Source organism: Perognathus longimembris, chromosome 16 (assembly GCF_023159225.1).
Source record: "Perognathus longimembris pacificus isolate PPM17 chromosome 16, ASM2315922v1, whole genome shotgun sequence".
Classification (NCBI taxonomy): domain Eukaryota; kingdom Metazoa; phylum Chordata; class Mammalia; order Rodentia; family Heteromyidae; genus Perognathus; species Perognathus longimembris.
Window position 1 is genome coordinate 23,992,039 of NC_063176.1, and position 15,400 is coordinate 24,007,438.

The window sequence follows — 15,400 nt, forward strand, 5'->3', positions numbered from 1 at the left end:
ATACCCAGCCAGGATTAGAAATAAGAGAAATAAAGAGAATTTGTGACCACTGAGCTAGCCTAACAAAAGATGCTGAAGGCAGTCCTACACGCAGAAATGAGAGAAAATGATTTATCTTGACTATGTGAAGACGTAAATCCCACTAAATCACAGAAAAAAATCCATCAAAAGTATCAATTAAATAAACCATCAACCTACAAAGATACACAAAAGAAGAACAAAATGTTCAATAGAAGAGAAATAAAAAAAATCACAGAATTAACTCCTTATCAATAACAATCACAGACAACTTTCCTGCCTGAATACCGCATGGTCTTCTCCTTTACCGGCTACCTACTTTAAAAACCTAACATATATGGTGCCGTGACTCGGATAGGGCTTAAGAGTCAGGACAGGCGGAATTCCCATCTATTTTTCTTCTTTTTCTGGGAGTATCCCCAGTCCTGACAGCCGTTTTTCTGCGAACCGAACTGCTGCGAGTCGCCATGCAGCACTTTTCACTAATACCATTGCTGGCCTCCACATCCACCTCCACCTCCACACCACTTGTCTACCCTGGTGAGTGAAACTGCTGCTTCTCCGGTTCTCTGCCGCTCCGTCCGCCGCTTCTGCTGCTTCTGCCCGGCAAGCTCATCCACTCACCAGGCGCCTCCCTCCCGTGCTTTTTGGGTTTTGTATCACAGTCACACCTGAGCCGGGAAACTGCTAGCACGCCTCTTGACAGTGCAATGAGGCCTGCTTGAAATACTCACACAGATACAGTTTTTGCCACTGCAATGGTAAATGGTCAGAAGTCACTTATATTCAGGCTCTTTCTCTCTCTTTCTCTTTTCCTCTCTTTCTCTTCCTTTTTCTCCCTCTCTCTCTCATTTTCCTGCTTACTTGCTTACTGTATAAAATTCCCAAGTCGTACCATCCTTGTGTGCCTTGCTCACAAAGCTGCCTCTTTTCACAGACCTCCGATACTGAGGCTTGACCACCAATGTGCTTTGTCAGCAAAGATATCTGAAAGTTCTTTTCTCTAGCATTGACCACGTGGTGGATATTGGGTTTAACAGGCACCAGCTCAGGTGCCATTATGCCATGCCACGTGTTCTCTATTAGTGTGTTTGTGTCCTCCTGCCACCCCCCTCAACATGGCATCCCACTGGAGTTTATCAAAATATGATTTCTCCATTTTATAATCTGAAAATTGTTGCTAGCAAAATTGTTTTTCTAACTGACCACGTGGTTCTAAAGTACTGGACCAAAAATGTCATTTACTGTTGGAATTCCGAAAGAGTCTACTGCTGAAATTCATTTTTGCATGCTGTAAAACCTATGTGTACAGTGTGTATGTGTGTTCCATGTGTGTATATATGTGTAAACGTCATTTGTTAGTATGTCCATCTAGCTATATATCTGTGCTAAAACTCATCACATCTACTGAGTTTTGTCATTGCAGAATTCTGGCAAGTATTTGGTCAGTTCTTGACAAGGTACAGGTAAGCTCTAGTCCCCTTGGTCTCCTTGTTGTTTTAATTGGAAATCAAAAAGGGCTTTTGTGGCAAAGACTCCTTGGATTGCAGTTCGAAGCCAGCCAGGGCTGAAAATCTCTCTCAAACTCCATCTCCCAATTAATCACCGAAGAGCCAGGCTGGAAGCATGGCTGAAGAGACTTATCTCTTACCAGACAAATGCTGGAAGTGGAGCTCAAGTGGTAGAGTACTAGCCTCGAGCAGAAGTGCTCAGAGACAGTGCCCAGGCCCTGAGTTCAAACCCCGTGAATGCCAATGGGGGCAAGCCATCCCAGCAACAAGCACCTAGACTCCTGGGACTCAGCCAGTTCAGGGAACAAGGATCATGGAGAGGAGTAAGAGGAGAATTATGTCACATCCTAAATGGAGACACTTTGTCTCGCCCTTTCAAAATTAATCAGAACCGGGGGATCAAGAGATAGTAGCTTGTCCATGCCTGAGTATAAGAACTGTCCAAGTCATCCAATTTTTAATTTTGTGCCCTAAGCCCTTCCTTTTGCCTTAATATATTTTTTTGTCCAGCCCCTGCCTCATGAGACTTCTTCCAGGCTTCATTCAAGGACTGGCATCTACCACCAAGGGACCCTGCTGCCCTCCTCCAGGAGGGGCCGCATTTCTGCCTTTTACCCCTAATGCCAATGCCCCTTGCCAGCAGGAAGCAGCCAGAGAGAGTCTTCGCCCTTTTTCATAACTATTAAAAGGCTGGAATGTAAGGTCCTCTCCCGGAGGGCCCCATGTAGATGCCCCCACCTCATTAAGTCCAGTTACCTGGCTAACCTGCAGACCTGGAGGCAGATGCCTCCACATCATTAAGTCTCCACCCAGTTACCTGGGTAACCTGCAGACCTGGAGGCAGTTACCTCCCCTTTCCCTGAGGTCACATCCTAATCCACCTGGCCACACCCCTTGCCCCTGCCCTAGATATAAGGCAGGGCTGGGTGGGGGTCGCGCTCTCTCTCTCTCTCCCTTCTCTCTGGCCATGGATCATCTTGGCCACAGGCCAGCAGTTCAGTAATAAACTTTCTTTCCTGCCTGAAAAAACAACAACAACAACAAAAAATCACAGACAAAATAAGAGTACTTCAAATAAAAGACTCCAAATTGATTGGGTTAAAAAACATAGCCCTATGAAAAAGTCCCCCATACCAGTAAAGACATACATAGACTGAATAGGAAAGGAAGGAAACTGTATTCCAATCAAATGGAAATCTGGAATGAACAGAAATAGCTGTACTTATATCTGACAAAATAGACTTTAAGGATAAATAGTAAGAGAAAAAGAAGTTCACTATACAGTCAATTCCACAAGAAGATACAATAATTATCAGTCTATATGCACTTAATGTCAGAGCACTCAACTTTGTAAAACAAACACCATTTGAGTTAAAGGGTGGAATATAATAATATTGTGAAATTCCAACACATCATTTTCATCTATTAACAAGTACATATAGGAACTACTAAAATTGAATCATAAAGACATTAAAAACCTGAAAAGACCAACAAAAAAGAATGAGACTGAATCAGTATTAAAACATTTCCCAACAAAAAATTCTCAGGGCCATATATAGTTTTACTGTTACTGCAACTACTAGAATCAAACATAGAAGAAACATTTCAAGCAATTGATATCCTGGATAGGATCCCCAAAGTAGAAGAAACAAAGATAAAAATAGACAAATAGAATTATAACAGAGCAAAGAAACAGCCTACAGAAAGGGAGAACATATTTGCCAACCCTGTGTCTTAAAGAGTTTCAGAACATACAGAACTCACAGTAACATCCACAGAGTAATCCATTTAAAAATATATAATTATTCTGAGGATATACTTCTCAAAAGAAGAAATGTAAATGAGCAGTAAATGAAGGAAATGTACATTATGGTTAGCCATCAGGGAAATGTAAATCAAATTTATGTTTACGGAAGGGCTGAAGATGTGGTTCAAGTTGTAGAGTACTTGCCTGCAAACCTAAGGGCCAGAGTTCAAATTTCAGTACTAACAACAACAATAAACTTTACAACGAAATGCCATCTCATTCCAGTTGGAATAGCTATTATAAAATTAAAAAAAAAAAAAGATTGTAGTGATGATGTGGAGAAAACAGGACTATTACATACCCAGTTGGTGGGAATGTAAATCATTTAGCTACTGAAAATATGGTGCTTCCTCCAAAAACTAAAAGTCTAACATACCTAACAATTATGTAATTTCTGGTATAGACCCAAAGGAAATGAAATCAAAATACCAAAGAGAAAATGGCACACCCACATTCACTGTGGAATTATTTACAATAGCTACACATATGGAATTAAATTAGATACCTATTAACAGATGAATAAAAAATTTGACTATACACACATAGTAAAGTAACATTCCACCACAAAAAGCAAAATCTTATCATTTATAAGAAATAAAGTAAACCAGAGGACATTATGTTAAATAAAATAATGCAGAGACATGTTTTTTTCTCATATGTAGAAGCTTAAAAAAAACACCTGAAAATAAAATAGCAACCTGACATTGGAAAGTAGGCATGGGGCGGACAAAGGAAGGCTGGATTTGATCAACACACACCACATACATATTTGGAAATAGCATGTATGGAAAGAACCAAAGTAAAAGTCAAATATTTCAAGTTGTTACTTTAAAGTGGAATCTAAAACAACAGGAATCATAGAAGCAAAGAGTAGAACAGAGATTACGAAGGGTGGGGAGAATGAACAGATGATGCTCAAAGTTACAAAATCACAAGTAGGAATATTTTGAGATTGCACAGGATGCTATGTATAGAATAATAATGTCTCACACATTTAAGAAATGTTCAGAGTAAATTTCACCACACATGATAACTTTTTAGATAAATGTCAATTAGCTTTAATAATTCCAGATTAATAAACTATATATGTATATATGTATGCAGGTATGTATAGGACAATTTTTAAAAGGGGAGTCATGTCTGAATAAACTGGAATATGGGTTTGAACTCATCTGGAGGAACTCATTCCCTATCTCCACCCTATTGAATAAATACAAAAATTCTGATACCTTGGTACTTGAAGGCATTTTAAGGAAATTTCTGTATACAGTTCCATCTATCATGTTGTTTTTCTGGGAAGATCTACCATTAGTGAACAGTCACTTTTCTTTCCTTTTTTTTCCCCTTTATTGTCCAAGTGAAGTACAGAGGGGCTACAGTTTCATATGTAAGGCAGTGAGTACATTACTTGTTCAACTTGTTACCTCCTCCTTCATTTTTTCCCCCGCCTCCCCCCTCCTCTTTTTCCTCTCCCCCCATGAGTTGTACAGTTGTTTACACCAAATGGTTTTGTAAGTATTGCTTTGGAATGGTTCGTCTTTTTACCACTCACTTTTCTAATCACATTTTTTTGGGGCTTTTTTTCAGCTCTGTGATAGTTATTCTTATGTAGTTGCATTTCAATAGCTGTATAATTCTTCATCAAATAATTCTAACATACTACATGCACAATTTCCCTATTAACAGACATTTATATTACCCTGTGCTTCATCTGATTAAATAAATAGCCTCTTTCTTCACAAGATTTAACTGGTACTTTTTTCTCAAAAATTTCATTTACTAGGTCAAAGCAGGATAAAAATTATACAAAAACACAAAATAAGCATTGAAAATCAAAGAACAAACATAATTTTTTTTCCAAGAAGGAAAGCCTGTGGACTGGTTGGCTTGAAGTTGAATTGTTATGCAATTTTTCCCCCTGAATTAAAGCTTAAAAAGATTGGAAATTAACTGCATTTTCACAAACAATCAATCAAATGAGACAACATTTATAACAAGAAAAAAGCAACAAAATCTATCTCTTAGGGCATGTCACTCAAATCTTAAGAGTTATAACTTTTCCCAGGAGGATGTTTACAAAAATTTTAAATTAGTAGAGAAGTATTTATCATTCTGACTTTTTTACAACATTACCACGAAAAGTTTAGCAAGTGACAGTTACTTTAAAGCTTTTTTCCATAACAAGAACCTCATGATATCCAGATCCAACTACAAATCTGTTTTTCCCTATTGTCCCATCTGTTTTATAAGAAAGGATATACTGTCGTGGTCAAGAGTTCAGGCCCTCTGGCCAGAGATGCCTGGGTTTAAATACTCATTGAACTCTTCACTTGTGGCAAGTTTTCTGAAAATTAAACTTCTAACTTTAAATTGTTGAAGCTTAAATTCTGAGATAATTCATATGTAAAATAGCAGTAATAATAGACATTTCCACTAGGGCTGTTAAGAAAAATCAAATGAATTAATGTATGCAAAGCATTTAGAATAGTGAGTGGCACATTAATAAGCTTTGGAAAATATTAACTTGAAAATAATAAGTGCATGCTCATGCATTTTTATGAGGTTCAAGTCACTACCTGCATGGTATGCGGATTTTTAAATGCCTCTTTGTATTCATACCCTTGTGTAATTCCAGGATCTTTAGTGTGAATTGGACCAAGAGTCTTACTTATAATTAGTAGCTTATAAAAAAGATAATAGGATGTCACTTTTGAGTTTAGGTTATGAAAGATGTGACTTCTGTCTTGTTTGACATTTGACTCTTTGTACCTTTTCACTTTGATAAAGCAAGTTTCCATATTGTTGAGATGCTCTATTAAGAGGGAAAGTACAGAACAATTGTAGTTGTTGTCTGACCCACAGTCGATAAGGAACCAAGACCCGGAATGGCCAACAGCCTGCCAAGAACACAGTTCTTCCAACAACCAGGTAAGTGAGTTAGGTCAGAGGACTCTTTCCCATTCATGCTGGAGATGCGTACTGCTGCTTCTGCTGCCTCCTCTGGAGTCTGTGAGTCAGAGGCCACAGCTGTGTTGTCCTGGATGCTGGATCCACAGAAACCATGATAACATGTTTCTTACTTTAACCCAGTATGTTTTGAGTAAGTGTTATAGTAATATATAATGTGTACACATTTGGTACAGGATGTGGGATGTTGTTACAGGAAATATCTAAAATTTTAGGAGCTTCTTTGGGATAAGGATAGAAAAAATATTGAGAACTGATAAAGCCTAAATTTCCTTAAACATATTATTCATAAAAATCTAGACTTTGAGGATAGTGCCTATCAGAATCAAAAGTGAGACTGGATATTCACCCCAGAAGAATTCAATGCAGAAGAAATGAAAGCAGGGTCATACAGAGGGATTTGTACATCCATGCTTATGATGGCACTACCCACTATAGCTAAATATGGAAGCAATACACATGCCCATCAATAGATGAATGCATAAGTAAAATGTAGGATATTCATAAATGGAATATCAGCCTTAAAAGAAAAGGAAAGTCTGATATATACTAAAGCATGAACAAAAATATAAAACCTTATGTCAAGTAAGAAAAGTAGCCAGTCATAAAAGGAAAAATCCTGTACTTCTTTGAGGTACTAAAATTAGTCAGAATCATAAAGATTGCCAGTGAAATGATGGGTGCATGGGTTGCATGAAAGATTGACCGGGGAGCTACTGTTTAATGGGTACCAAGTTTCAATTTTAAAAGATGAAAAGAGTTATGAAGATGCATGAATGCATAATATTATCCATGTATTTTGTATCACTAAAGTTACTGCATACTCAAAAGTAGTTAAGATAGTACATTTTATGTCATGTGTATTTTACTATGTTTTCAAAAACCCATGTAATTAGAAGCAGGAGGAGGGAAAATCTTTGGTATATATTGGCAGAAAATTGTCTTCTAAATTTATAAGAAAAGCAGAAATTTTGCCTAATGACCTTAGTAATCTAGCTGAGATTTCTGAGAAGAATTTTGAAGGTGCCTGGTTTCTTCTGGCTGCCTAAAATACTTGCTAAAGAAAGATCAACTGAAAAGAGCCATAATTTGATGGTTTAAAAAATTCTCATTTCCACATAAGAAAACTTACTGTAATGAACATAATTGTGCTGATAGCTTATAGTATGGAAACAAGGCCACACTAAAGCTACCAGCACAACTATGTTCATTGCAGCATTATTTACCATAAGTAAGATAGGGAATCCACTCAAATGCCCCTCGCAGATGAATGGATCAAGGAGATGTGGTATATATACACAATGGGATTCAATGTTTCCATCACAAAGAATGACATCGCTCCATTCATAAGGAAATGGAAAGACTTGGAAAAATCTTATTAAGTGAAGTAAACCAGACCCACGGTTTCCCTCATTTGTAATAGTATATGTCTAGGATAGTCCTAGCAGGGGATCACAATAGCTCAATAGCTATGTACATATGACCACATAAAATAATGCTAATTGAAATGATTTCAACAATATGGAAACAAAAGGTTTTGTGTGTGTGCGATTGTTTTGTTTTTCTGTCTTTTTCCTTGTTTACTGTACTGTTTTCAGTTATTTCTTTTTTCTTTCATTTTTTTTCTCCTCTGGTTTTTTCCCCATGGTCACTGTTTCTGATTTTGGTACCCTTTGTCTTGTGTATAAGTTTATCTGATTTGTGGAAGGGAAGGGGAATCACAGAAACCTTGGGACAAAGGTGAACCAATGCAGCAGTGATATTCACTAGGCGCTATGTTGGAAATGAATTTTATAACTTGGGAGAGGGAAGGGGTAGGGAAAGCAGGAGAAAACAAGGGAGGGGGGTAATACAGCTCAAAAAGAAATGTACTCATTACCTTACTTATGTAACTGTAACCACTCTGTATATCACATTTACAATAAAATTTAAATTAAAAAAACAAAAAAATTAAAAAGGAGGAAACTTCATGTAGAAGAGGCTACAAGTATATAATTTATCTAATGGAATTTATACCAGAAGTTTCCATTTTTTTCCCCTCGAGTTTGAACACAGGGTCCCATGCTCGCTAGGCTTGCATGATACCACTGACATGCCTTCAGTCTTGTTTTGTTTGGTTGATTTATTTTTTTGGATAGAGTCTCACTTGCCACATTTGAGCCACAATTGGCTTCCTTTAGCTTTGCCCTCATTGCTGGAATCAGAGGCCCACATCATCTCAGCAGCTTCTCCCATACAGAATCTTTCAGCTTTTCTTCTGTCTGAGCTGGCTTGGAATCATTATCCACCTGCCATATAGCTTGGGATGAGGTACATGTTGTGCTCAGCTATGAACTGAGAAGGGTCTCAATATTTTTTCTGCTCAGGTTGGCCTTGACTCATGGTCCTCCCAATTGCAGCTTCCCAAGTAGCTAGCATTAAAGGCATGAGCTACCCATGGCTGGCATCATAAAACTTTTGAGAGAATGCTCTCAACAAATACTACTGCCTTTGATAGAAGGGACAGAGTCAGAACAACAACAAAAAAGTTAGATCTGCCAAAATTGTACTGGAAGGGAAAATGCTGAGAACATTATTCAACTATAAAAAGGAAATGAAGGCTCAGTGGAAGCAAAAGGCTAGATTGTAGAGATGGGCACCATAGTGAATTATTCCTAGGTCTTGAAATTTAATCAAGGAATGTCCAATATTCCAACAAATCTCTTTGTTACTAACTTTGTGGGCTAAAAAACATGGAATCCTCTTTGAACATGAAAGAAGCCCTTGAAGAGTCATAATATACTCCTGACAACCTTATACAATAGATGCAGAAATGACCTCCATTAAGACAAGAATCATGGAAAAATCCCAAGTCAAAGACATGTGTACACCTTTCAAAAAAATGTATTGTCTACAAATTATTGGTAATTAGAGTCAGATCAAATATTCTCATACCAACACTGGAAGAAAGGAAGAATGATATATCAAAAGAGAAAATTCCAACTCATAATTTGATAGCAAACCAATCAACCAAACATGAAAGTATAATTAATCCACTTTCAAATAACAATATCTAACAAAATTTCCCTTCACTTTGAGGTAGCTATTGGGAGTTATGCTCCAACCAAAGGAGGGAGAAGCCCAGGGGTTTAGCACTACAAGGAGTGAAGGATTGGCCTTCACCAACAGTGTGAAGAATCCATCTGGATGCACATGATGATGCAGAGATCTGAAGGGATATAGGCACGGAAAACAGTAAAGCTTATTCTCTTTTGTGTTTGAAATCATTGAATTGCATTTTGTTGTTGTTGTTAGTCATAGGGCTTGAATTGAGCTGAGCACCTGTAATCCTAGCTACTCACAAGGCTGACGATCCTGATTGAAAGACAGCCTGGGCACAAAAGTCCATGAGACTCTTATCTCTAATTAACCACGAAAAAGCCAAAAGTAGAGCTGTGGTTCAATGGTAGAGTGCCAGGAACTGTGCTCAGGCCTTGCGGTCAAGCCCCAGTATCTGCACAAAGAAGAAAGGAAGGGGGCTGGGAATATGGCCTAGTGGCAAGAGTGCTTGCCTCATATACATGAAGCCCTGAGTTCGATTCCTCAGCACCACATACATAGAAAAGGCCAGAAGTGGCACTGTGGCTCAAGTGGCAAAGTGCTAGCCTTGAGCAAAAAGAGGCCAGGGACTCAAGCCCTGAGTCCAAGTGCCAGGACTGGCCAAAAAAAAAAGAAAGGAAGGAAGGAAAGAAAGGAAATAATTATATCAAGAATCAAGAATTATGCCAATACATCACTGTCACCATCACTAGGTGCCTCAGTTGCTCTGAATAAAGTCTAAGCATTCCTTCTTTTTTTTTTTTTTTTTGGTCTCTACACAGATCCCCAGTGCTGGACAGGTGTGCTCAATTGTGGAATCCTGGATCATGTGCCATCACCCAAAGTTGCTGGGATGGGAACTAGCAGGATTTCCTGCTTCATATTCCATAGTTGAAGGAAGAACTGTCACTAGAATATGACACTGAAGTAAGTCCAGAGTATTTGTGGGTTTTTATGTGGTTTGGCCAAGCATGTTAAAGAATAGACATTTCAAAAATAAAAATTTCAAATTCCTGCACATGCATTAGTACACAGTTGATGAAGAAAAGCTCCCAGTCCCACATGATAAAGTGGGATCTACTTGCGTCCTTTTGTGACAATAATGACTTAATTTCCCTGCTCTTACTTTTGTGACAATATGACTACCAAAAAGAAAATAATGTCTTCAAATCCAGGTAATACTTAAGATAACCCTCCCAAGCCCAAAAGCCATGCAATGTAATAAAGCAAGAGTTTTAAGTTGTTGAAAGGTGACATGTGTTTAGTGGAATCTGGATAGCAGCATGGGGAAAAAAAGGAATGGAGTATCTGCAATATGTAAGAGCATGTAATAAGATCTGGGTTTTAGTTGGTCATTGGTGGCTCATGTCTTTAATCCTAGCTGAGATCTGAGGACTATGGTTTGAAGCCAGCCTGGACAGGAAAGTCCATGAGATTCTTATCTCCAATTAACCACCAAAAGCCCTAGGACCTAAGTTCAGAATACCTTGCAAGTTAGACACACACACACACACACACACACAATCTAGTTCTTGGTAGGCAATATTAATACAACAGTAATTTTTGTGACAGACTAGACTGTGGCATTTTAAATTATAGATGGTTAGACTTACTGAATGTGTGATATAGGCAATTTCGAGTAGTTTTATTAGAGTACTGAACTCTCTATTCTGAGGATTCACAGCTTTTCCTCAGTGGTAGTCGCCTTGAAATCACATACCCACTGATAGCAAGGATCTACTGCAGTCAATCAAATGTTGTAACCAACTAGAAGCACAGTTGGGGGTCTTCTAGGAATGGTGCTCTTCAATCAAGAAAAATATGACAGATATCTAGAGCTTGAGCAAAAGCCAAGAAACTGGTACTAAAGTTAAAAGTTGTTTTGGTATCTAGCTGGCACATTCTTATGCCTATTAACCACAGTCTTTGACTCAACAGTAACTCAGCCCTTTTGTCTGATTTTGAGTTCCTCAGCCTGGCCTCAGCTTTTGCTATTAACTTGCCTCCTTCTCTGAGGTTTCCTCTCAGATTATAGCTTCTCTTTGTCCTGACTAAAGGCCTCTATCCACATTCTTTTGAGATTTCCTAGGCTACTTGCTGCTCAAATCTGGGAGGATCACACTCTCTTCGGTGTAGGATCATCTTGCCTCATTTAGCATTTTAGGAAATTTTCCTAGGAGACAATGTATTTGCTCATTTTCTTTTTAAAAAGTGGGCATCTTCAGGTCTTGTGTACTGATAGTCAATGTAGACATAGGCAAAGGGCATAGGACTATTATCTTTAAATAGTTGTTCAATGTATCTATTTATGAGTACATGCATCCGATTCAGTGTTGCTCCTCCCATCAGGTGATGTGATTGTGATAGATAGTTGGTCAGGTCAGTTTAAGCAGCCTTAGCTATTCTCTTCATACTACTAACCCTCAGCACCACTGCTTTTTCTGAGATGTGAAGGCATTATGACACAGAGACAGAATGGAGCAAGGCTCGAGTATGTTGCTCAAGGTTTGATTACGATGCAGGCCTCACTGTGTACTCTTTAAAGTTTATAGAGTATCTGGCAAGGCAAATTTAACATGGGTCTCCTACTCTGAACTTGAAGTAAATAAGTGTTCCCAAATATAATTTTTATGACCATTTTCATGTGCTGTTGTCAAATGATTAGATGTGTGGATGTTTTACTCTATGTTTATGTGTGATTGTGGCTGAACTGTATGTGAAAACTCTGAAAAAAACCTTATTTCTAGGCCAACAATCTTTGGAGGCAAGATCAGATATGGAATTCCATTTTGGTGAGGAAACCGAAATGTTTGAAATATTTGGAAACGAGTTGGAAATGAGAAGAGTGAGACAGCCCAAGGTTAGTCAAGTAGAGTTCTGGGATGATTATAGTCAATGAATACAACCAGCTGCTTGTGATACAGGGGAGCCCAGTGCTCGCAATGCGTGTCCACAGCGGAGGAAGAGCAGACACACAGTGTTTGTACAGCTCTCTTTCTGGGAACCACCTGGATCACTTGTCTGTGAAGTACCACTTCAGATACTCTTAACCTCATGCACCTCTGCTTCTGCTTGATTTCCATTGGTTTCTATTTGACAGTGTCTTGTTTCTACTTGCAACAAGAATCTCTTGTCGTCCTCCCTTCAGTTCTACAACTGTAACAAATCCCTTTTTAACTGAGATAAAGACAGCATTCCTGATACCTGGGAGTGCTGACTAGCACAAAGGAGACAAAGAACATCAAGTCTACTAAAATATTTAGTTCTTACCAACTCCTAGAAATGAGAATTGTTCATTTCCTTTTTCTATATAAAGAAACTTGAGAATCTCTCAAGTGTACTTTGCTCACCTGGCTCTTAAATGACAGAACTAGAATATTTATTTATTTATTTATTTATTTTAGTATACAAGTGTACACTATATTGTGAAGTAGTCATTTATTTCAAACAAATTTCACAAAACCTTTCTTGCTAAAACATGGATAGTTGTGAAAACTGACAGTCTATCAGTAAACAAAAAGTATGATGAGGAAGCAAGAATTTGTTAGCAATATTATACCCACTTCTCTTCAGTTATATCCTCAGTACCACATAAACAAATTTTTTTAAATAAAAAAATCTACTCTTAATGTAGTCTATGTAATCTCTTTTGTGGACTCTATGCTAGTTTTTTAAAAATCTTTTCACTGACATTTTAGAAGTGTTCATTATCATTCATTTAAATTTAAGACCAAAATGTCTTGAACATTTATTAAAGAGATACCCATCATTTTTTCAACACTATGTCTTTAGCCTCTTTCTTTTTCTTTTTTTTTTTTTTTTGGCCAGTCCTGGGCCTTGGACTCAGGGCCTGAGCACTGTCCCTGGCTTCTTTTTTGCTCAAGGCTAGCACTCTGCCACTTGAGTCACAGCGCCACTTCTGGCCATTTTCTGTGTATGTGGTGCTGGGGAATCGAACCCAGGGCTTCATGTATACGAGGCAAGCGCTCTTGCCACTAGGCTATATCCCCAGCCCCATCTATAGCCTCTTTCTGAAAAATGATTTCATCTAAATTTAAATAGTACTGAATTCTTTGATGTGTAAAAGTCTGTTTTCTTTTAAAGCAAATACAATGAATAGAAATATGGCCCAAGTTCAATAACTAATTGTTCACAAAAATGGCATCAGTACAAAGATTTAAACCTCAAAATAGCAAATTAGTAATTAGATGATAAAATCTGATTTTTGATGAAAACAAGCTTAATACTAGTCAAAGAAACAACATAGTGCATTAAATTGAATACTGAGCTGAATTTTACAAATTCTTCAATTCACAAATACTTACTTTTGAACAATTGTTAGCCTCACTTTTTAAATTAAATGCCTATATAAGAAAGCCATTTGGACAAACATCTTCACAAACTTCTAGGATACCAGATTAAACACCAGACATTATTCAAAGATGAATAATACAGTTCTATTCTTTTTCATCATCTGAGTGATTAGGTTGCAAAGGACACGTCCTTTTCTTTGTTTTTCCTAAGCCACTGGGTCCTGCCTCTTCAGGAATCTGATTTTCTTTTTCAGAACCTTTAGGAGATAGCCTGAAGAACTCTCCAATTCCTTTTTGCCACTTGGGAGTTGGGCGTACACAAACTGGATTTCCTCCTGCATACTTGTTTTCAGCTTTCCTGGATGAAGGAGATGGAGTGTTGATGGCAGAGGTGGAGGAACCAAGCACCTTCCTGGGGGCGCGGGAAGTCACCACTTTTCTATAGGTGCTTGGGGCACTGTCTGCTTTAGTCCGCACCATGTCCTAACAAAAGGAGACAAAGCCCTAGTTCCGGGTGATTGAGTGGCCACGGATCCCCAGAACTAGAATTTGAACAGTAATAACTATTAGCTTGTTGGTGCTGGAGATGGAACTAGGATTCTGCTTCTGGTTCTCATGCTCACTCAACTTGCTTGCTTGGCTTGTAATCTACCTCTCATGCGACAGCTCTAAGACAACATTTTGCTGATTATTTTTTTAAATTTAATTTATTTATTAATTGAACAAATTTTTTTGACAAGGTGTTGTGCAAAAAGGGTACAGTTACACAGTAGGGCAGTGTGTACATTTCTTGTGATATCTTACGCCCTGTTTTGCTTTCCCTTCTCTAGGTCAGGTAGACATATATACAATATACAATGTATCAAGAACATATACAGTAGCCACGTGGCCAAGCCCAAGAAAATTCGCCTAGGGCTTTAAATGTAATGTCGATATTAGACAATATGTCGACAGTAGTCTTATATGAACGTACATACATAGCTTTTGAGCTATTGTATTCCACTGAGAGGTCGATTTTTGACCTTTATATGTTGAGTAGTTGTTTCATTTTAGTTACATACTGTTGGGTCGCTGCCCCAATCCTGTGGGAAATACCATTTGACAAGCAGTTTTTGGTTTCACAGACCTGGTCTCTACAGTCTCTCCGTCTCCCTTTCTTAACAGTCATATATCAGGGAGATCATGCCCCTTTATTTTCTGTGTTCTAGGCTTGCCTTGCTCAACATTATTTGTTCGAGTTCTGACCATTTCCCTGCGAATAACAATATTTCACCATTCCTAATCGCTATGTAGTATTCCATTGTGTATAGGTACCATATTTTTTGGATCCATTCATCAGTGGAGGGGCATCTAGGTTGTTTCCATATTTTGGCTATTGTGAATTATGCCATGATAAACATGGAAGTACAAATGTCTTTTTGATATCTTGGGACTTGCTGTTTAGGATAGATGCCTAGGAGTGGTATGGCTGGGTCATAGGGAAGGTCTATATTGAGCTTTTTGAGAAACCTCCATACTGTTCTCCAAAGTGGTTGTACTAATTTGCACTCCCACCAACAATGTAGAAGGGTTCCTCTTTCCCCGCACCCCCTCCAGCATTTGTTGTTGCCTGAGTTCAGAGTATAGGCCATTCTAACTGGGGTGAGGTGGTATCTCAGGGTTGTTTTTATTTGCATTTCCTTTACTACCAGGGATGTTGAACATTT

The 15,400-nt window shown here is 38.2% G+C and overlaps 1 protein-coding gene across 1 annotated transcript; it reads right to left on the reverse strand.

Annotated features, from left to right (window-relative positions):
• Positions 1 to 13,728: 13,728 nt before the first annotated feature.
• On the reverse strand, positions 13,729 to 14,234 carry LOC125364787 (PCNA-associated factor-like). The gene has a single exon (XM_048364475.1). The coding sequence runs from the start codon at positions 14,172 to 14,174 to the stop codon at positions 13,839 to 13,841; it is 336 nt and encodes a 111-aa protein (XP_048220432.1). The 5' UTR covers positions 14,175 to 14,234; the 3' UTR covers positions 13,729 to 13,838.
• Positions 14,235 to 15,400: the final 1,166 nt, after the last annotated feature.